Source organism: Quercus lobata, chromosome 1, assembly GCF_001633185.2.
Source record: "Quercus lobata isolate SW786 chromosome 1, ValleyOak3.0 Primary Assembly, whole genome shotgun sequence".
Classification (NCBI taxonomy): Eukaryota; Viridiplantae; Streptophyta; class Magnoliopsida; order Fagales; family Fagaceae; genus Quercus; species Quercus lobata.
Genome location: NC_044904.1, coordinates 22,114,252 through 22,138,088, shown reverse-complemented (window position 1 = coordinate 22,138,088; position 23,837 = coordinate 22,114,252). Strand labels below are relative to the sequence as shown.

Here is a 23,837-nt window from a genome sequence, read left to right as displayed (position 1 = left end):
GGACAGCTTCCCCCTACCCAGGATAGACTAGCTCGTGGACTCCACAGTCGGACACAAATTACTGACATTCATGGACACCTTCTCAGGATACAACCAGATAAGGATGACTGAAGAAGACCAGGAGAAGACCGCCTTCATCACAAGTCAAGGACTCTACTGTTACAGGGTGATGCCATTTGGGCTGAAGAATGCTGGGGCTACGTACCAGAGGTTGGTGAACAAAATGTTCAGCCAACAAATTGGCAGGAACATGGAAGTGTACGTGGACGATATGCTTGTCAAGAGTAAAGAAGAGCTCGCACACCTGGACGACCTGAAGGAGACATTTACAACCCTCAAAGCGCACCAGATGAGATTGAATCCAAGTAAGTGTGTCTTGGGGGTTGCTTCGGAAAAATTCCTGGGATTCATGGTGTCCCAAAGAGGAATAGAAGCAAACCCAGAAAAAGTGCAAGCCATCATTGACATGGCGTCCCCCAGTACCGTCAAGGAAGTTCAAAAACTCACAGGGAGAATTGCAGCTTTGAACAGGTTTGTTTCTAGGGCTACAGACAAATGCCTCCCCTTTTTCAAGACTCTGAAGCAGGCCTTTGCCTGGACCGACGAATGCGAAACTGCGTTTCAAGAACTAAAGCGTTATCTGAGCAGCCCACCACTTCTAAGCCCGTCCAAGGAAGGGGAAAATCTATACTTATACCTGGCAGTGTCAGCCTCGGCAATAAGTGCAGCCCTGATCAGAGAAGAGAGCAAGAAACAGCTACCGGTTTACTATGTCAGCCAAGCCTTCCAAGGAGCTGAGTCCAGGTACCCAAAGATCGAGAAGATCACGTTTGCGTTGATAGTGGCTTCGCGCAAATTAAGGCAATACTTCCAGGCCAATCCCATTCTCGTAATGATGGACCAACGAATCAAGAAATCAATGAACAAGCCCAAAGCTGCAGGAAGAATGGTCCAGTGGGCGATTAAACTTAGTCATTTGATATTGAATACCATCCCAGAACGGCGATCAAGGCGCAAGCACTGGCGGACTTCATCGCAGAGTTCACTCTTCCAGACGAAGACAGGATTACCAATGAGGTGGACAGATGGACAATACAAACCGATGGTTCGTCAGCTCAGAGGAAGGGGGGGAGTAGGGGTCGTCATAACCACCCCCGACGGAGAAGTGCTGAAATACGGGGTCCAATTAAGATTCCCGGCCACCAACAACGAAGCTGAATACGAGGGGATATTGACAGGACTGAGGCTTGGAAGGGCACTTGGTGCTAAAAACTTGTTGATTCAAAATGACTCAAAGCTAGTGATTGGACAGATTATGGGAGAATATAAAGCAAAGGAAGAAAGGATGCAGAAATATCTCAAGCTGACGAAACATCTGACTCAGGAGTTTGATGTAGTGGAATTCATGCAGATCCCAAGGAGTCAGAACATGGGGGCTGACAAAGTCTCAAAACTAGTTTCATCAGAAGAAGGGAAAATTGGCACAGATCTGGCAATAGAGGTCCAAAAACACCCCAGCATTGAAGAAATTGCAACATTCACCATCCAGGGCACAGACAGCTAGATGACGCCCATAATATCCTACCTCCAGGACGGGCACCTCCCTCTTAGCAAGGAGGAAGCTAAAAAGATCAAGAAGAGGGCAGCCAGGTTCACGATCCTTAATGGTGCCTTATACAAGAGAGGGTTCTTTATGCCTTACTTGAAGTGTGTCGACGAAGAAGAAGCCAGATACATCCTAGAAGAAATCCATGGAGGAATTTGCGGCGACCACGCTGGCCCCAGATCCCTGGTAAACAAGGTAATTCGAACAGGATATTTTTGGCCAACCATGCAGGCAGACGCAACTGAGATCGTCAAGAGATGCGACAAGTGCCAGCGATATGGGAATGTGCAATGGCTTCCAGTAGAGAGATTGACAACTATAGCTTCTCCATGGCCGTTCGCACAATGGGGAATGGACATCGTCAGCCCGTTACCCCAAGGTAAAGGCCAAGTAAAGTTCCTGCTTGTTGCTATTGATTATTTCACTAAGTGGGTTGAAGCAGAAGCTCTTGCAACGATTACTGAGGCTCGAATTCGGAGTTTTGTGTGGAAGAACATAATCTGCAGGTTCAGGATTCCCTTGACGATCATATCTGATAATGGGAGGCAGTTTGACAGCCAAGGCTTCAGAGAATTCTGTTCAAACCTTGGAATCAAGAATCAGTTCTCATCCCCGGGGCATCCTCAGGAAAACGGACAGACGGAAGTGACGAACAGGACGCTGCTAAAGATTATCAAAACCAGGCTGGACGAGGCGAAAGGTGCTTGGCCAGAAGAACTACCTAGTGTCTTGTGGGCTTACAGAACAACAGCCAGAACCCCGACAGGAGAGACACCCTTCAGGCTCACCTATGGCATAGAAGCGGTAATCCCAGTAGAAGTTGGGGTAACAAGCATCAGGCGAGGAATTTTCAATGAAGGACTCAATGACAAGGAACTACGACTCAACCTGAACTGTCTGGACGAAGTAAAAGATAACGCATCCAGGAAGATGACAAAGTATCAGAAAAAGATGGCCAAGTACTACAACAAGAGGGTTAAACTCAGACGACTGGACATAGGAGACCTCGTTCTACGCAAGACCACTACAGCAACTAAAGACCCTACTCAAGGAAAATTGGGTCCTACATGGGAAGGGCCTTACCGCGTCATTCACTACTCAAGACAAGGGAGTTACCACCTGGAAACCATGGACGTACAAAGGCTCCCTCGACCATGGAACATTGAGCATTTGAAGAAGTACCACGAGTAAATGTAATAGACGAATGCATTTGTCCTTGAAATTAATGAAAGAATTATTCCTCTGATGTCTTTGTGTAGGCAGTTCTAGTTAATCATAAGGCCCATGAATAACTAAGTAACAAGATTCCGCCCTGACGGATGTAAGTTACTGACGACCACCTTAATGGGTATAAAAAACTAAGTAACAAGATTCCGCCTTGACGGATATAAGTTACTGACAATAACCCCATGGGTATAAAAAGTTAAACTGACAAGATTCCGCCTTGACGGATATAAGTTACTGACGATAATCCCATGGGTATAAAAAGTTAAAGTGACAAGATTCCGCCTTGACGGATGTAAGTTACTGACGATAACCCCATGGGTATAAAAAGTTAAAGTGACAAGATTCCGCCTTGACGGATGTAAGTTACTGACGATAACCCCATGGGTATACAAAGTTAAAATGACAAGATTCCGCCTTGACGGATGACGATAACCCCATGGGTATAAAAAGTTAAAGTGACAAGATTCTGCCTTGACGGATGTAAGTTACTGACGACTCTTGTAGCGGACACAAAAGCTAGAAAGGTGATAAAACGACTAAGTGACAAGGTTCCGCTTGGACGGACATAAGTTACTACAGGTACAACCCCTAGCAAGTGCAAGAGCCCGCTTGACGAATTCACACAAAGAGAAAGGGGAAAAGGGAAGAACCATCCATCAAATCAAAACAACACTCAAAATGCGTTCAAGATCATCAAAACAATCAGTTAATAGATTGTTGACAAATAAACATAGCGCAAGGTACAAAAATATGGACGAGTGTAAATCAACCAAAACAGCTGCTGAAAAAAGTAAGTATGCTTCATTTAAACCCATAACCACTGGGCAATTAACATTGTTTTCAAAATAAGTGATTGTTCTGGAATTAGATTTAAAAAAAAAAAAAAAAAAAAAAAAAAAAAGAGAGAAAAAGGCCCAAAACAAGACGGGCATCCACTGAAAATAAAACAAAAGGAAAAATTTTCCTAAGTGTCAAGGTCAAGCATCAGCAGCAGCGTCTTCACCGACAGGTGCGTTGGTGGCAGGCTCTGGAGCATCACCATCCGGGGCAGAAGACTGAGCAGCTTCGTCCAGAGCCATCTCCTTGTCCACCTCCTCCAGATCCAAGCTCTCCATGTTGACCCCAGAAGGATGCTTGACAAGATACCTCTTGAGAATCTCGAAACCTTTAAAATACCAATTGAAGAGTACAGTATTGTACTCGTCAGTGGTCTGGAAAGCCTCCACAGATCTGGCAGCAATGGTGACAAGTTTCTCTTTGGCTGAAAGAAGCTGCTCATCCTTCTCTTGAGTCAACTTGCGTTCAACCCTGAGGTCGTCATCCAGCACTTTGACCTTCTCCTTCAATGAAGTTGCCTCGTCCATGGAGGCAATCAGGTTCTTCTTCAGGTCAGAGTTCTCTTTCTCCAAGGCCTCCATCCGGGTTGTCAGAGATGCCACCTTGGCCTCTTGAGTGAGATATTCGGTGGTAATATGGAGGCTCTCTCCCAACACCTGGAAGAAATTATAGAGTCGTCAGTAAAAAAAAAAAAAAAAAAATGTGGAAGGAGAACTCCGTACCTGGACGAGCTTGTGAACATGACGAGAGGCGACATCGTTCAAAGACATGTCGGAAAGAGCCCTCAAGTCCGCTGGAGTGACAACCTCGTGAGCCCTGTCCACGGCCAACCTTTCGTCATCCCATATTGTGGACGAACGAGTATCGGCCTTCTCCTTCTCCTTCCCTTTGCCAGCCACGCGCGGCCTTTTGGAGCCGGGAGTAATGATCTCCTCTATTGACGTGGTTGGAGAGGCAGTCCTCGTCGTCTCAGAAGCTATGGGAGGAATGGTATTAAGGGGAGTGGGAGCAGGACCCTTCCCGTTCACACGCACAGTCTTCTTCCCCAGATTGGACAACGATTCATCCTTTTTGGATCTCATTTTTGCGTACATGTCCTTGTTAAATTTTTTCGTCATCTCTGCAAGAAGAAAACGCTTATCAAGAAGGCCTAAGTGCACATAAGAAAAATCAGCACTGACGAGGATAATACTTACTTTTTTTGCCTTCAATACCGATTTGACGAAGAACGTAAGGAGACGGGTCAGAACCGAGGTTGTAAAATGCAAGGGACCGGGGGTCAACCAATTCGTCCCAGCTCTCAATCGTCTCAGCGTACCCGATCACAGTCTCGATGCGTTCCTTATATCAGCTCTTAAGCCCAGGTCGTCTCTTAACTATACCAAACAAAGAAACAAAGGAGTTAGCAAGACTAGAGCCTCAAAGGTGGTAAAATTAAACGACGGGGAGAAATACTGACGCACCTAAGGTCGGGGTCCCCCACCGACGGAGCAACCTCGGGATATCACCCCAATCACTGCTAGATTGAGTCTCGAAGTCGTCCCCAGATACAAAGAAAAAGCGCAACTTCCAATACCTGAAGGACGAGGGTAAGCCCTTGACAATCCTTGTCTTTCTCTCCCAAGGGACTAACTCATAATACCCCCACTCCTTGGACTCTTTCAAACGATATAGATAGGTGAGCTCACCCATCCTGATCATATCCCCGTTGGAGGCCAACCATATTTGCATACAGTTGATCACAATCCTCCACGAGTTAGGCATGAGCTGCCCGGGAGCAATACCAAAGTGAGCCAAAAGTTCCATCAGGAACGAGTGGACGGGGAATCTAAGCCCGCAGGAGAAAGTTGACTCGTAAAAGCATACTTCACCTGGAAAAAAGTGACAGGCCCTATCTTCGTCCCTAGGTAGACGGACACGAACCCTAGCCGGAAACTGGAACCTATCCTTGAACCTATTCACGGTTTCGGCGTCTAAACCACAGACCTCCCTGAGGGAGTAAAAAGCCCTAACCTCCCGAGGACTAGAGATGGCTGTATCCCCTTCCGCTGGGTCGCCACTAGACGACAACCCAGTCTCGAGATCACTAGACCTAACCTCAGACATCAATTCTCTCCTTGCTAGACCCTTGAACCAGTTAAGCGATTGACGGAGCAAAGGCAACAAGTCACCCAAAACCACGCTCAGACAATTGCCCTCAAACACAAAATTTTCTAAAAATGGGTAAGTACCCAAGGACCCCCTAGACGCGCAAAAAGAAATGAGATCGATGGGCAAGCTATCCTAACCTCCAAACTATCAACCATGGAAATTGGAGGGCAAAGAAAAACGATACAAGCTAAATCCCCAGAGAATCAAAGACCAACAAAAGAAGAAAAAGAAAAGGAAACAAAGAATCAGAAACTACACTGCAGTAAAGAAAAAAGGAAAAATAAAGGAAAAACCAGTAAGGAAAAACGTACCTCCAATGGCGGAACACCAAAAGCGCAGTGCAGATGATTTGAAGAAAAGGGAGTCTCAAGAAAAAGAAACGCTCAGAGTATCACTGGTATTTTTTCTGTTTTGCTCTCCAAAAAGTAAAAGAAAAATTAAAAGAGGAGAAGTTTTAAACTTAGGCCAAAAAACGATTGAAAAACCAGCGGGAAACCCAAGGGTCATAACCATTAATTCCACTGATCATCATGCGCCACGTGGCCACGTTGCGTGAAGCGCCGCCACTAGGCATTAAATGCGGAACAAAACCCCAAGAGTCACAAGAAAACTTTTCATCTTCTGTGATCGTCATGACACGTCACCGACGACCCCAGAACCTGGGGGGCAACTGATGGGAATGACGATACTACATCCCACCGACGAAGATAACATTAATGACGAAGGAAGCATCCTTGACGAAGTCATCAGGAACAACGAAGAAAGCAATCATCACTGATGAAGGCAGGGAGTCATTCAATGCAATCAATCAATGACCTGAGCAGTTACGAAATCAACCAGGCAGACCGTTGGGAACCTCTTAAAAGTCCCATTATTGGACCAGAGGCGTTACTTGAGAAAGCACTAACAACCACAACGGCTAGCCCCTAAGGCCGCAGGTATAAAGCCCTCATATAGTCAATAGAAGGTACATACATACATTGACACTTTGAGAGCCCATTCTGATTCTTTATTCTGTTTGGTCATTATTCTAACTTTGGCATCGGAGACGTTGTGGCAGGCACTACACCGGTGACCCTCATCGAGCATACCCTCGCACACCATAAGGGATTCCATCTTCCCACTCTTACTGACGAGTTTGTGTTTCATCATATTTTATTGGGAAAAAGAAAATAGATGTTGGCTTTATAGGTTATATCAACTTTTGGTACGGTTGCAATTAAGTTAAATTGTTTACTAATTATTTATACTCAATTCAATAATGTTCCTAATCGAAGTTTTGAAATTTTGGGTTTCTCTCATGCCGTCTAGGGTTTCTCTAGCTAGGTCTCCCAGCTTTGTGTGTAGAATTTTGTCCTTCCCTCTGTGGAGGTTTCTTTGTCTCCTTCAACCCTTGCATCTAGTAGGATGGTATCTAGTTCCCTGTATCCTATCACGGTTTGTTAGTGCTATCCGTCTCGGCGTCATGGCTAACATTGAGGATCTTTGGTCTCAGTTTTCGCTAACAAAAGAAGAGGAGCACGGGGCTAATGTACCCGCAAAAAAGAGGCTAATATTGTCCGTTTAGCAGCAAAGTTTTTTACAAAATGAGTAGTTAATGCAGAAGCAATGAGTCGGACTTTCAAACCTCTGTGGAAATTGATTGGTGAATTGAAGATCAGAGATATCGGTGGCCATATTCTGCTATTTGAGTTTGACGATGCGATGGAGTTAGAAAGAGTGCTGGAGTTTGAACCGTGGTCTTACAATAAAAGTATGGTTGTTTTTTGACGTGCCGTGGATGTGGAGTCTGCCCCATTGCTAGCCTTTGACTCTAATACATTTTGGGTGCAACTCCATAACGTTCCAGACCAATGTCTAACTCAGGCGACTGGTGAAGCAGTGGGTAACACTATTGGGTCCATAGTTCAAGTGGCTAGCTTGGAAGATGATGGGGAGGGGGGGTGAGTTCCTGCGAATCCAAGTTACGATTGATATCACCAAGGCTCTCCCACAGTGCTGTAAGTTGTGGTTTGATAATGAGCATGTTGGTTGGGCCTTGCTTAAGTTCGAGCAGCTTCCTAATTTTTGCTATTGGTGCGGTAGGGTAACTCATAGTGAGAGAGATTGTGAAGTGTGGATTCAGTGGAAGGGGAGATTGAAAAAAGAAGACCAACAGTATGGAGAATGGCTTCGTGCTAACCCCGTGAGACACACTCAAAAAACAATTGTGGTGGTGTCTGGTAGTTCTCGTGGTGCACCGCTCTAGAAAAAGGGACCTAAAATGGAGAAAAAACAGCTTATCACTAGGGAATTATCTAACCAAGGAAGTAGTGTGCTCAATTTTGGTAAGGTGGCTGCAATGGACAATTCCACAACTAATGTTACTACCATGGATGCCGAACCAATAGGTGTGGTCTACTTTAGTAATTCTAGTACACTTAATGCTTATACCAATGATATTGTTGTGAACAATGTGGACTTGAATAGAGGGTTAGAGGATTTAGGAGTTCAGTTCTCTACTCTCGTGCCCATGCAAAATTTAGAGTGTTTTGACACCATAAGAATAGTGTCAAAACTTTCCGAATATGGTTTATTAACAATTACTCTAGGTTTTATAATAAATAAATAAAACAAACAACTGCCCTAAGGGCATCGTTAACACTTAACATGACCCATATTAGTTTCCTCGTTCAAAACACCTCTTGTAAGGACACGATTTACGGCCCAAGCTTAAGATGTATGGGATCTTGGTCCAATGAACCCAGTACAATAAATTTGTAGAGAATGGGTTAAAGAACTAGGCCCTAATTAGTTGGACAACGGCTAGTATTGAATTAAATGTCAATCAAATACAAATAAGAGGATCTGATATTAATGGACTTTAAATCCGACGAGGTCACCCATTGTATAAATTAATCACAATTGGATACAAAGACAATTTAATATTGCCCTCTCTGAACCTTATGGTCCCGCGACAAAAGGTTGTTCCTTCTTCCAAGTACCTACCGAAGCAGAAAAACATTATAGGTCATCAGAGCCCAAAAACCATAATGGGCCCTAATTCTCAAAAAGAACAAAAAAACATCATGGGCCCTATCCCTTACCCAATTGGTATTCTAAACTTTTCCTTGGTTGGCATGGCGCACACCACTATGACAATGCAATGCTTATCAAATTCGAACTATTTTTGAACTGTCTGCTTGCTCTTGTCTAGTTGTCCTGATCAAGAAAAACAAGAAAAATGGCAGTGCCCACTGCCAATCCTTGATTAGTTGAGTTTGCGTCTACCCACGATGTAAATGTAATTCACCCGATAATACAAAGCCATTTAGACCACTCCGTCCCATCCCATTTCCTAGTACAAAATTGTCCTAAATACAATGGATTCTAATTAACTCAATTGATAACTCAAATAAAAAATTTCAATTTTGATATTGTTTATATTAAATATCAATTGATTTCTTGGTCTGATAAAGAACAATTATCATAAAACAAATGTCATAAGTTAAATTTTATCATATCAATCAAAAAAATTTCATATGAAAGCAATTTTTTTTAGAAATAATTTTTAATTTATGGCACTAGTTCCTAATAATTACTTTTTATTATCAGACCATAATATTAATTAGTTTTTGATGTAATTAGGATCAAATCTCATATATCTTATTTAAGGATACAAAACTTTACCTGTAAAGTTCCCTAAAATCCACGGAAAATAATTATAAAAAACAAAGGAAAACAAACAAACAAGTACATTATATATTTATTATTATAGGGCCAAGTGAGGCCCATTTGACCTAGATTTAAAAAACGAACGTAAAATCCTCAAACCCGGCCCGTAACGAAACAGTTCGCGCGAGTCGAAACGGCCATTCGGATCCACTCCTCTCTCTCCACCTACTGGTCAGAGTGTGACGACTCTCGAAGAGGCTAAACGGTGCGTTTCACGCTGGACCAATTGCACCGGAGCAACTAGGCTCCAACGACTGGTAGGTGATACGTGGTTCCCTACGAAGTGCACACAGACCAAACCCCATTCTACGCTACAATTTCTGATTCCCTAAATTTTTCAAAAACCCTCAAAATTCTCAAATGTCCTCCGATTCCAGCTCAACCTCCGGCGGCGAATTCACCAACCCTAACCCTAGCCCTAATTCCACCTCCAAACCACTCGAAGATCAATTCGCATCGGCCGCATTGACCGAGCCCGACAACGAACCGCCGGAGATTCAAGAATCCCCAAACGGTGTCGCGAATGGTTCCGTTGGCGAGAACAGTCACGGGGAGATCGAAAGCAATGAACGAGAAGGAGCGGTTGGGAGCAATTTGGAGGCGAGGCAGAGTGTGAGGTGGAGGAGGACGAATTCGGAGGTGGAAGTGGAGGCGCCGTCGAGCCCGAGTAGCAGTGGGTACGCCGGTGAAAGGGGCAGCAGTAGTGGCAGTGGGAGTAGTGGCGGGTTCGACATGATTGGCGGTGGGATTGGCGGCGGCGACGATGAGGAGATACAGGAAGTCAGCAATGTCGATTCCATTCAGGATTCTCAGGCCTCGTGGATGCCTGGAAAGCGTCACGTCGACGAGGTACTCGATTCGATTCGATTCTTTACTTCTTCAATTGAGAATTCCATGGCATGCATTGGATTAATATCACAAACATTTGCAAACATTGTTGCTGGACATGTTTCGATAATTTCGATAGTTACAATAGGAGAGGGGGTTAGAAACAAATGGAGTTACAAAGTTGTCTGTTTTATCGGTAGATTTTCGTGATTTTAGATTCATGGGAGTGCATTATATATAATGTTTATACATTAGTTAGTTTTGCTTAAGGACTATTTGTAGATAAATACTTCATTTCTGGTGTTTGGACTTCAAGATTGGGGAGATGACTTTGGATTTTAGACAAGTATAATTTCCACATGACATTTTAGTAAGCCTTTGATTAGTACATTGGTATCAAATTTGAATTTGAATTATCTAAACCAAATGCGTCACATGATAGACTTTATTAAAACTTTATTTAATTATCTTCAATCTAAGATAAAATTCTAGGATACATACAGTGAAAGAATGAGTATTCAGAGGCATAATTAAACAAGAGTTGAGTGTTTTTGGGATAGGAACAAGGTTTTCAGATATGCATTTACTGAAGGTTGCTATGCATATGAACTTCCTTGTACCCTTCGTGATAGAAATCAGAGCAGACTGATTGTAGTGGTCAGTTTTCCTAGGTGAAACAGCCATGCCTCTTGCAGGCATCCACTTGGTAGCTCAAATGGTTTAAGGCAAGGATAACATTTGTCTCATATTTTGTCTATGCTAAAAAAAAAGGTCGAAACCCAGTGCACAAAGCTCCCACCTTTTGCGGGGCCTGAGAGAGGTCATGGTAGGCAGCCTTACCCCCGTTAGTAGGTTTTAAGATTGATGGAGAAAATAAAGGAGTTTTAGAAATTTATCTTCTTTTTGGCAATGACCCAATTATATTTTGCGGGCCAAATCCCCTTTTACTTGAATAGATGCAATGAGTTCATTGTTTTGAAACAGTTTCAAGCCTAAGAGTCGATTTAAGCAAAACTAGATTGGCTCTGGTTGACAATGTAACTAATGTCTTGAGACTGGCCTCACTGTTGGGTTCTAAGGTTGGCTGCCTTCTTATGACTAACCTGGGATTGTCTTTGGGTTCTTTAAGGCCAGAGTGGTTTGAAATACTATTATTGGGAAGGTAGAAAGAAGGCTTGGTATAGGACAAATCAGGGGAATTCATCTAAGTGTGGTTATTAGTTTTAAGAGGATTTGTGGATTTTGGGTTGAGAACATTTTTAGAAGGGGTAATTCAAGAGAGAGAAGATTTTATTTATGATTGAAAATAGAAAGGGGGAAAAACAGAAATAGGCTTCTTCTTTTTTTTATTTATAAATATGCAACAAGACCAGTGAACAGTGTCCGTGAATAGTACTGTGAGAAAGAAAATAAAGAAGAGAAAGAGAGAGAAAAAAGAACAATTGGCCAGTATGGCCAACATGCCTCAGTACTGAAAACAACTCTAACTTGTTTGAGTACAATAAGACACTTATATAGACTTTAACTTCTCCTAGTATAACTACGGCTTCTACTTTGACTAGTAAACCAAACCCTAATTGAATTGAACCAAAGCCCACTCATAAATACCTATAAAGAAATTTGGATCATACATATGGGTCAGCCTGGGCATGGACTCACGTTTCTTTAGGGATAAGTTTGTCTTGGGGTGCCTTGAAACTTGAAAGTAATAGGCTTTATTTGCCTTAACAACATGCACATCCTTAAAGAAATTAGAAAGAGGACGGTGTGGAGTCAATTGATCCTTTATGGTGCTTCTTAGCCAAAACATGGATCAACATGTATAGTGCCAACTGTGGTGTGTGAGGTGGCTAAAGGGAATCAATGAGGATAGTATTCAAGGGCGATGGCAGAAGGGTCCTTGAAAGCTTGCGAATGGTGATTGTAGTCACATAGCTATTGGTGACGTATGGGGACTAGGCAAGCAAGTTCGCTTGTGTGAGTAGGGTTGAGATAGTCAAATGGAGTCTCTGAAAGTCAATGATTTTTGTGATTTGGTGGATCAGGTTGTGGGTTGATGGGTTGGGTACTTGGGTTGCAATTATGATTGTGATTGTGATTGTGCTAGCCTTGGGTTGTTGATTTTGACGTTTTGGGGTTGGGCACTTGAGATGGTGGTAATGGGACTTTGTAGGGTGGATGGGCTATGCTATTGGTGGTGTGGATTGTTTGAGACTTCGACGAACTTGGCTTGGTGTGGTTTGGTGATTTTTGTTTTTGTTTTCCTTTTTTTAGGGGGGAGGGGGTGGTTATGATTGTGACACATAACCCACAGCAAATGTAGGACAAAATGAAAACAAATGCAATTGAAGAATGGAAATTTTTATTTTTTTTGGGTTAGTCAAAATGGTCCCTACTATTTCAAATATGTCAATTTAGTCCCTAATTTTTAAATATTGTGTCAAAATAGTCTGCCATTAAGTGGAGGATGGAAAACACTGACGTAACTAACAAAACTTTTAAAATATTATTTTTATGCTGCCTGGCTTCTACATGGGCTGCCACGTCTTATGCGTCAAAGTGGTCCTTAATAGGGGTGTTCACCAAATTGCATAAACCGCACAAACTGCAAAAAAAGCACCAAAACCGCCTGCAAAATGGCATAACCTAACCACACCTCACCGCAAGTAATAGTGCACCACACTGCACAAACTACACCCTCTCTATATATTAATATATTTATTTATTTTTAATATTAAATATATTATTAATAGTTTAATAACCCTAGTTTTCAAAAAAAAAAAAAAAAGTTTAATAACCTTAGCAAGTGTTTGACTAGAAAAGCCAACCCAAAATAAAGAAAAACTAACTCAATAATTTAAAACTTGACCCAAAAAATGAGAAAAATTAGTTTTGGGCTGAGTAGGAAAAGCTCAAAATTTGAAAAATATACCAACTTAAAACCGCATCTTATACATAGTATCACACATGTGACCACAAAAATGAGGTGTGGTGCGGTACGGTTATGGTTTTGGCTAAACTCTAAACCGCACCACACTGCACCGCACCGCAAATGTGACCGCAAAAACAAGGTGCGGTGCAATTATAGTTTTAACTAAACCGCACTGCAAAGTGTGGTGCTAAAAATGGCCCAAAACCGCACCACACCGCACCGCGAACACTCCTATGTTTCAAATGTGTCAGTTTAGTCCTTAACTTTTTGGTATTATGTCAAAATAGTCCTTGCTATTATGTGGAGGGAAAACGTTGAATTGACTGACAGAAGTTTTAAAATATTATTTTTATGCTGCCTGGCTTCTACTTGGACTGCCACGTGTGTTAATTTTTTTTTTTTAAACATTCAACTAACTAAAATCAGATTTGGGTATGGGATTTATCTAATTCTCTGTTGAATCAAACATGAGCACTGAAAGATGGCTTAACAGAACATTTGTTTTCTCTTTAGCTCTTTGCTAAACTCATTTGTATGCAATGTCCACCAAATCTGGTCTTTGAAAGTGCAGTTAGTAAAAAAGCAAAACACACGCACACACTTTGGGTCTGTCTGGATACTGTTTATTGTTGAAAACTGAAAACTGAAAACACTGTAGTAAAATAATTTTTAAATGTGTGAATAATGCCGTGAGACTCAGTTTTAAAGTTGTTTTTATTGAAAAAAGTACTTGCGGGTCCCATGAACAACGCACAGGACCCACTAAAAAATGCACGGGACAGCACAAACGCAAACGTTGAGGAAAAAACGCTGTATCCAAACTAACACTTTGAGTCTCTCTCTCTCTGGGTCAGTTTATAAAGTCATAAAAGTCTTTTCCTTTGCTTAGTTTTCAAACCCAACAACACACGAAAGAAAAAGAGAAGTTGAATGTGTTCCAATAATATCTATTCTCTGCTTCACAGGCAAAAGAACGAGGTCAAAGGGGTATTTACTATGGGAATATTGTAATGATAGAGGTAGGGGTAGGGAATAGGGATGGGGAAGGATTCCAGTGCAGCACTACAATTTCAGATCCGGTGATGGTGGTTGTAGTGTTAGTAGCATTGGTGGTGGCGGTGACAATGGTGACAGAGCTGGTGGTAATAGTGGTGGTAAAGTCTGAAGAGTACTAATGATAATGGTATGAGAGTAGTAATGTTGGTAGAATTTGTGAATTACACCTTGCCCCCTGGATTTTGAATGCTTGAAAACCCAAAATTCAAATTCTGGTGGAATTTTATAATTAATGTTCATGTTAAAACCCAAATAAATTAACACTGGAATTTCCGAATTACAACTTTTGAGTAAAATGCCAACTCAAAATTCCTCATCTGAACATGATATTAGCACTATAATCAAATATATTGTTTTAAAAACTTAGAGCATATTTGTATGTTTTACTTGTACCGATGTGGCTGACAAAATTTTATTTCTCTAGGATACCTGCAGTATTATGTACTGATTGATTAATAACTGAAGTGCAGGATGATGCTTCCCTATCGTGGAGAAAAAGGAAGAAGCACTTCTTTATTTTAAGTAACTCAGGCAAACCAATATATTCCAGGTTTGTCTCCAGCTTCTGCATATTTCAGCATTAGGAACTGTACAGTTTACTTTATAAATTCTTTTCTGGACCCTCTGTTGTTTTATGGCCTTCTTTGAATATCTTATTAACTACCAGATATGGGGATGAACACAAGCTAGCAGGATTTTCAGCAACATTACAGGCTATAATTTCCTTCGTGGAGAACGGGTACATGGCTCTTTCTACCTTGGTTTTATTTTATGATTTTCGTCTTTGATTATACTCCTAGTCTTAGCATAATAATTTCTTTGAAGCCAAAATCTACAGGGGCTCTAATTAGTTCTTCACGTTAATCGCTTTCAGGGGGGATCGTGTCAAATTGGTCAGGGCAGGAAATCACCAGGTCTTTTTATATTCTTCAATTTTTCAATTGCTAATCAATTCTCGTTTTGGGAGACATATAATTGAATTGTTTTCTTCTTCTCCTGAAAATTTAACTTTCTGTGATAATTCTATAATGTAGGCTTGGTTGTTGTTTTTGTAAGAGCAAATTGATATATGCAATTTTTAAGACATTTACTCACATGGAAACATTGTCAGATGTATATGTATGTATATATTCATAAATGAATACAAGTGTTTTGTCTCTTTTCTTGGTTCTTTAACTGGAGCATGTTATGCAAATTCCTTGTCCGAAAAAAGAGGACCATGTCTGTCACTTGTGCTTGAGGAATAGAATGTCCAGATTTGAAAGTGTAAAAATGTTTGCTTTTCATTTTAGGGGGTTTTCAAGTCAACACCTCCCCCCCCCCCCCCCTCTCTCTCTCCTGCTCATTTTGGGCAATCAGTTAAATACATTGTTGTAAATTTTTTGGATGTTCAGGTGGTTTTTCTTGTGAAAGGACCCATTTACTTAGTTTGCATTAGCTGCACAGAAGAACCCTATGAGTCATTGAGGGGGCAACTGGAGCTAATATATGGTCAGGTAGGATTTGATTCTTCCCCTTTCCTGCTTGCCCTTAAAAAATGTTTTCAGGATTAATGTGCTTGACTGTTTGACATGTTGTTCCCTTATGAATATTTTGGCTACTTCCTTTGTTCTTTTTCCTTTTCCACTAAATATATTGTTCTATTTTTCATTTACTTGCATTATAAGATAAAATTTTCTTATTATAGTCGCTGGACTTCCTCAAATGATTGATTATGATATGAATGCAGATGCTTCTTATTCTAACGAAGTCAGTAAATAGGTGTTTCGAGAAGAACCCAAAGTTTGATATGACACCTTTGCTTGGAGGGACAGATGTTGTCTTCTCGTCTTTAATCCACTCTTTCAGTTGGTTTGTTTCTCTATTCCCTTTTGTAATGCGGTTTGCCTGTGTTGTAAAACATGTATATTTTAGACATGTTTGCATGTATAAGAACTTATATATTTATAAATCCTCATTTCTGGAAGTGAAATTTTCTTTTGCAAATCTTTCTTTTGGTGCACCCACACCAGAGGGAAAGGGAGATGGATTCATGAGCTCCTTTCTCTGGTGAAGTTAAAGCAACATAATATTCTGTAGAATGCACAGGATCTTACTGCTAGAAGTTATTGAGATAAACAATCTTAAGGTTCACATTTGTAGATGCTCTAGTATTGTTAGTAAATATATATAGGGCTCCATTTTTTCTAATCAATCCATTTAAAAAACTCTGAATGGACTGGATCTCAGGTTGAAGGTTTGAGCATCAGGCTGATTGGATGGATCCACAACATCTATACACACATGCACACACACACAAACACACAATAATAAAGATTCGAATCATTTATATAATTAATTTTTGGGCAAGGTACATTTTTGGTCTTCCAATTTTTATCAATGTTTCTATTTTGTCCCTATTTTCTAAATTTCACCAATCTAATCGTCAAACTATCACGCTTGTTTTTATTTTGCCCTTAAGTCCAAATTAAAGCTAGCAACGTTAGTGACTTGACCTAAATTGATGACATATCTTCTATATCACATGCCCTGTCAATTAAAATGGCAATATGTTAGGCTGGCTGGCACTAAACTTTCCACATCAACACCAAATGAATAAAAATAATAGTTTCAATTGTTCATTTTTAAACCAAATAAAATTTTAATTAAGAATTACTTATTGTTCCCTCTATCCTCTTCTCCCACCTGAGCCCCCCCTCGCTCTCTCCCAATTATTGTTTGAGCACAGTAACAGTTTGCCGCCAACAGTCTTCAAACAGCTGGATGGGCTTGAGCTTTGCTGGATGAGTCCTGATCCGGGTTTTGCGGGTTTGGTGGGGTCATGAATCTTGGTTTTTGAGGTGGACAAGTCAGATTTGTAGAGAGAGGATAGGTTAGGTTGCTCCACCACATTTAAGGCTGAGGAATTTTCAAGTTTTGGTGGCCAATAGAGAATGAATGTGGCCAGCATTGGGTGGTGATAGCTCAAAACAAAAACAAAAACAAAACCCTTTTTTGTTAATTGGAATGTATTTTTAATTTAAAACAAAAAATTAGTGATATGGCATGTGAGATAGCTGCCATGTCATCAGTTTGGTCTGCATCACTAAGGACGAAAGAGAAACATTAGTAAAAGTTGTACAACCAAAAATATTTATACCTACTGTAGTGACATACAAATTTTTATTCTTTTTCTGCCTTGGATACAAAGCTAGTAATCACAGTCATTCCACGGTGCTCTTTAGTTTAAATTATAATACACACCTTAAACTGCATGTTACTTTTATGTTCTTTGTGGAAACATGTTTCTACTTCTGATGTTTCTTGATCTGTTTTGTAGTCACTGAAGTGCAATTGAAATTCCATTTTTCTTATTTTGGTTATTTTTTCCTGAGGTTTCCTTTGCTCTTTTATTATCAAAATATCACCCTAGTTTGGTGGTGCTTATTAGTTTTGCTATTCATTTCTTTGATTTCAGGAATCCGGCTACATTTCTTCATGCATACACTTGTCTTCCCCTGGCTTATGCAACGAGGCAAGCTGCAGGTGCTATATTGCAAGATGTTGCCGATTCTGGTGTTCTATTTGCAATATTAATGTGCAAACACAAGGTTAACACTTAACACAACCTCTCCCTTTTCTTCTGTCTGAATCTTTTCATCCATAGGGGCACAATCTCGAGTCGTCCTCCTTCGGGGGGCTGCGTTTTTCTGTTCAGTTTATAAATATTTTACTGGGCATTTTAAAGCCTTGAAGCTTGATTCCAGGTTATCAGTCTTGTTGGTGCTCAAAAAGCTTCTCTTCATCCTGATGATATGTTATTACTTGCCAACTTTGTCATGTCATCAGAATCATTTAGGCAAGTTATTTTGACTTTTATAATTCTTACATCATCTTTTGAGATCACCCTGGCATGGAAAATTTGACTGTGTACTAGGAATTACATTTTACTGCCTCTTATATTTGTGCTTTCCTTTGGGTCACCATGCTTGGGGTTGAGATCTTTGAGAAGGAATTTAAAAGCAGAAGTCAGTTTAAATGAGTTAGCATGAGTGTTCAAATTAAGCTTTTCCTCTTTCTATTATATCTTGAGCTAGGATGCACGGATACTCCATTTTTGCTCATGTACCCATATCCCCGTATCCAATACGTATCATACTGTTATCACACCAGATACCTCTAAGATACGTACCCGGCTAGTTTTTTCTTTTTTTTCTTTTTCCAAGTGCCAATACGTCCTGGATATGCCTATGATACAGCTTGGATACCATTGTAACCCAACCCCCGATAGTGAGAGATAGCCTAAACTTGTAAGAATTTTTATTTATAATTTTTATATATTGGTTTCAATGTTAAAAAATTATTTAGTTATCTTCTATTTACTCTTTTTGGATCTTGGTTTGTATTCTAAATATCATTTAATGGCCATGGATTCACTTTATTATCCATTATTGCTCCTAAACCGATAGATGCTTAACAATATATATATTAAAAAAAAAAAATTTAATAAGTAATTAATACATGTATCCCCAATGTATCATACCCTAGGTTTTTCAAGAAATGCTGTATCCTCGTACCCATACCCATATCCGTGCATCTTAGATCTTGAGAGTTGAGGTACTGTTGATCAAATTGGTCTCATTTTAGGACATTTTGCCATAGAAAGTTGAATCCACTCAGTGGCCTTTTAAGATTGCTCAACTAGAATCCACTCAGTGGCCTTTTTACTAATTAATGTTTCGGTAAATTAAGTTAGCATTCCTGTCTTGTCTTTTTTTATGCTTTTCGCCAAAATAGCTATATGAAAAAGATAATTAAATTCAATAGAACTCTTTGTATTACCAGCAGTTAACATTTCAGGAATGTTTTCAAAAACATTTCAGGATTGTTTTCTCTCTCTAAATTCGCATTTCTTGTTTGTCCCAACCTCTATTCTTCCAAATTTTTGTCTAATGAAACATGCATAGTTTTGTTTTACTTAGTTATCAACATTTTCTTCTTCTTGATAGGTACATCCCAATAGCATACAATGAAGAATAACTACATCATATTTCTCTAACTTTCTATGAGACATCATCTTCAACAAAATTCTGTTGATACTTGAGCCTAATGCTTAATTCTTAATATAGGTTAAAAAATTAATAAAACATAGTATATACACAAGGTGAAAGCTATATTTATTTCTTTATTATGTTTGAGTGGACTTAAATCTTAGTGGGTGCTTTTATATGTGAACTTTTTTTGTTTTGTTTTGCAAGACTGTAATCTTATTTGTCCTTTTTGGCTCTATGCAGGACTTCTGAATCATTTTCACCGATCTGCCTGCCAAGATATAATCCCATGGCATTTTTGTATGCTTATGTCCATTATCTTGATGTGAGTGTGACTTTTTTTTTCTTGCTTGGCATGTGAGTGAGACTTAGATTCATGATTCATGTGCAATTTTAACACCAATGAGTTATAGCTAAACTGGCACTTCCTTTCTTATAAAAATGGGATGAAGGATGAGGTCGTGGGTTCAAGGCCCACTATGTGCTTGTGTTACTTACCAATAAAAAAGAATTCAAATGCATGGTATATAGCAGATTCTGGCTAGTGGTTGTAGGCAAAGAGGCCAGCCTTAATTTATTTTCTGCAAATTGTGCAATCACTAGGCACTGTGGACATTCTCCTGGTATACCTAGATCAATGACACAAGAAATGACTTGAACAGTTTTTACTCATGGCAGGTTGACACATACTTGATGTTGCTTACTACTAGTTCAGATGCCTTTTATCATCTTAAGGATTGCAGGTAAACTATGGTTTTAAATTTGATTGATAATATTAGTAGGGGTGCATCATGTTGCATCCTCTTTGATCTCTCCATCTTTATGAAATGTTGATCTAAGATATCAATAGCACTCTCTTAGGTATGTCTTGACCACTATGTTTTATGACCACTTCCCTTTGTTTCTACTTTTACTAAACTGCTAAACTTACGCACAATGTACTTTGTTTTAGTCACATTTAGGGAAAAATACTAAATACCATTTTTTTTCTTAATATGACTGATGTGACCAATTATATTATTATTATTATTTAATTAGATGAATGTAACTTAATATTGCTGTCTTTATGCTCCACAGAAATAAATTTGAGCATACTGTGTAGTGTATGATATACTATTTTCCCCTCCACTTTATTTTGAGAAATTTGGCTGCAATTTCATAGGATTCGTATTGAAATGGTCCTTTTGAGGTCAAATGTTCTTAGCGAAGTTCAGAGATCCATGCTAGATGGAGGGATGCATGTTGAGGATTTGCCTACCGATCCATTACCTCGTTCTGGAACTTTATCTCCACATCTGGGCCAACCCAGAGATTCTCATGAGAGTTTAAGAGAACCATTTGTTGGCATTGGTGGTCCTGCTGGACTTTGGCATTTCATGTACCGTAGTATATTTCTGGATCAATATGTATCTTCTGAGTTCTCACCACCAATTAATAGCCCACGTAAACAGAAAAGGTAAAACTCGCAATTTTGCAGCAACTATGCTAGACAAGCCTTTAATGCGCTCTTCTATGGGGCACAGCTATTTTAAAATTTATTGTTGCATAAGAAAACTCGGTTCTTGTTTTGCAGATTATATAGGGCTTACCAGAACCTTTATGCTTCCATGCATGATAAAGGAATTGGGCCTCACAAAACTCAGTTTAGAAGAGATGAAAATTATGGTATTTAATCTTTCAGTTCATACTATAGCCAAAAGATGTAACATATTTTAATAGATTTGCATGAAGAAATATGGTTAACACCTCTTTTCTGTTTTGGTGCCTGTCCTTTGTTCCATCCAATTTCATTTCATAACTGCAATGTGCCTTCTTGTTGTTTGAACCTCTTTCTCACAATTATAAAGTGTTATCTTGACATGTTTATTTTTCTGTAGCATAAATTTAGATATTCATTATCATGTTTACTTGCTCCATTTAAAGGCTTTCCTGATGAAATTACATGATCATTCTATTGTGGCAGTTCTACTCTGTTGGGTCACCCAGGATTTTGAACTATATGCAGCATTTGATCCACTTGCAGACAAGGTATTATTTATGCTCATGCCTCCAAGATTATTTTTGTCTGTTTTCTTAGAGCAAATAATGCGAATACTTGTTGACCCTTTGTTTGTCATACAAATACTGTTCTTCTCTATGAAGAGCTTAAATATATGACTCTCTGTGGTTGGTTAACTGTCAAGGTAGAGAAGAGAAATCAGGATGAAGTAATGTGTCAGACAAATTTTACCACACATAACTTGCTTTGCTCTTGCCCTTACTAAGTGTCCTTCACCTTATGAATTTAATGTTGTAACCTTCAATGCTCTGGATAACGTATTGTTTACCTGTGCAAAAGGATTTTGAAATATTTACCTTTTTTTTTTTCTTCTGGTCAGATAGATATCAGTGTAGATCAACTGTTGATTTTTATCATGCCTTCAACTAGTTTCATATGAATCTATGTTGCCCAATGCAATAACCTTGTGTTTAGTGTCATCATCCAAGATATGTACACTGAGCGGGTGACATCTGCCTGCTGTTGAAAATATAGTCAAGCAACCTATTATTGATTATTTACATTTATAGTTCCAATTTATTGTTGGATGCATCCTGAGCCTTAATTTCTTTGAAATTTGTAGGCAGTGGCGATAAAGACTTGCAACCGAGTTTGCCAATGGGTGAAAGACGTGGAAAATGAAATATTTTTGCTGGGAGCAAGCCCCTTTTCGTGGTGATACACCAATTATTCTGTAATCAGCATGTACTATAGTTTTTTTTTTTTTTTTTAATTTATTTTTAAATGAAATCCCACCATAATTTTTTCCATCACTCTTTCATTACCATGGTGCTGACATGTTGATCATAATCTACCAATTTCTTGAGTCACCTCATCATCAATTTGTAAGAGCAGTCCTGTGTCATCTACTAATAAAAGGAAATATACACGTCAATATTTATAATACTTGGTGCGATAGACAATGTCAGGTTGGACTTCCGAGTACTTGATATGAAAGTTGGGTTAGGTTATTAACATCTGTTTATGTTATACATGCAAATATGCAATGCTGCTCTCAGAAATGAAGTCCTCAATGGTGCTCACAACAAGGTGAGAGTATCAAAGGCATTCACCATGCGTTATTACAAAATATTTTTCTTCATCTTGTGTTTGTGTTTGACTGAGCTTACATTTTTTAATTTTGTTCTGAGTGGGAGACTTACGGGGCAAGTAGATAATAGATTTGAGTGTGTGTATTTTGGAAGAGGATGCATAAAACTGGTTTGGTGTTTACATAATCAACTAGTCTAGACATAACAAATTTTATAATATTTTTCACAGCCGTTAAGATGGCAAGTTGTGATAAGTACAACATCACTTATACTAGGATCATCACTCACATCACTTTTATTATATATCAACAATTGTGAAAAATAAGGTGAAATTTGTTGTGTTATTAGACTTATTGATAGACATTCACTTGCTGCCTCGCAAAAGTAGGTACTATATAGTAGTATATACAATTGTACATATCTAAGCATTGGCATTGAGGGTGTAAAACTTCCCAAATTTCTATTTTACATCCGAACATGCCCAAATTGCACTTTACGTTTGTAAAATAATATATATTATTTTATTGTCTCTCTTCTCTCTCTCTCTCTCTCTCTCTCTCTCTCTCTCTCTTTATTTAATGACTTCTCTTCTCTCTCATCTTTTTTTATATTATTTTGGGAGACTTGGTTTAGGTCCAGTGCATCTAGTACATTAGACCCGTTCAGATGGTGACACGTGTCCAAAAGTTAACATATGTCATCAACTCAATGGGTCCAGTATTACTAGACATTGGACCAAGTCTGACCCTATTTTGGATTAAGCTTGTGTCCAATGGCCAATTCCATTGAATATGTTGATATAGACGTGTTCGTATACCAACGTGTCCGATGAAACTGGCCACTGGACACCAGTTGTGTCTTATTATTTTAATGTGTATTATTGTAAAGAGAAATGGTATTATAATAGATAAAAAAAACTTTTTAGATAGTAAAATAGCAAATATTATGCAAAACCAAATGTGAATGTTTCAGTAGTTTTTTCTAACAAAATATTGGGCTGGGTTTTATCTGGATTTCTTCTTTTTGTTTTTTTTGGTAGAAAGCCGATTCATTAAAACAAAGATATTACATCAAGTTCACAGTACAGAGCCTATTAAAGAACCTGCCATTACAATCCTCATCCAAAACACTCTTAATGTCCTCAAGTGGACTATCAGAATAGACAAAGTTTAAATCTTGATCAGTCCCCATTCTAGTTAGCATGTCCGCATTGCGACTGGCTTGTCGATAGCAGTGCTTAAATTGAATTTGTTGAAACATTCCCATCAGCTGCCTGCAATCATCCAAAATAGGAGAAATTATGTTATTCTCATAGTTTGGTTTCTGAAAAATATCAACAATTGCTTTTGCATCAAGCTCAACAATG

At 39.4% G+C, this 23,837-nt stretch overlaps 1 protein-coding gene across 1 annotated transcript; it reads left to right on the top strand.

The window, feature by feature from the left end:
- Positions 1-9,633: 9,633 nt before the first annotated feature.
- Positions 9,634-22,396, top strand: LOC115983452 (vacuolar fusion protein MON1 homolog). The gene is made up of 14 exons (XM_031106132.1): positions 9,634-10,384; positions 14,822-14,901; positions 15,019-15,090; positions 15,226-15,265; positions 15,746-15,847; positions 16,081-16,202; positions 17,809-17,941; positions 18,098-18,189; positions 19,625-19,706; positions 20,060-20,124; positions 20,544-20,837; positions 20,955-21,046; positions 21,345-21,409; positions 22,003-22,396. Exons 1-14 carry the CDS (start codon positions 9,896-9,898, stop codon positions 22,096-22,098), a joined length of 1,824 nt encoding a protein of 607 aa, XP_030961992.1. The 5' UTR covers positions 9,634-9,895; the 3' UTR covers positions 22,099-22,396.
- Positions 22,397-23,837: the final 1,441 nt, after the last annotated feature.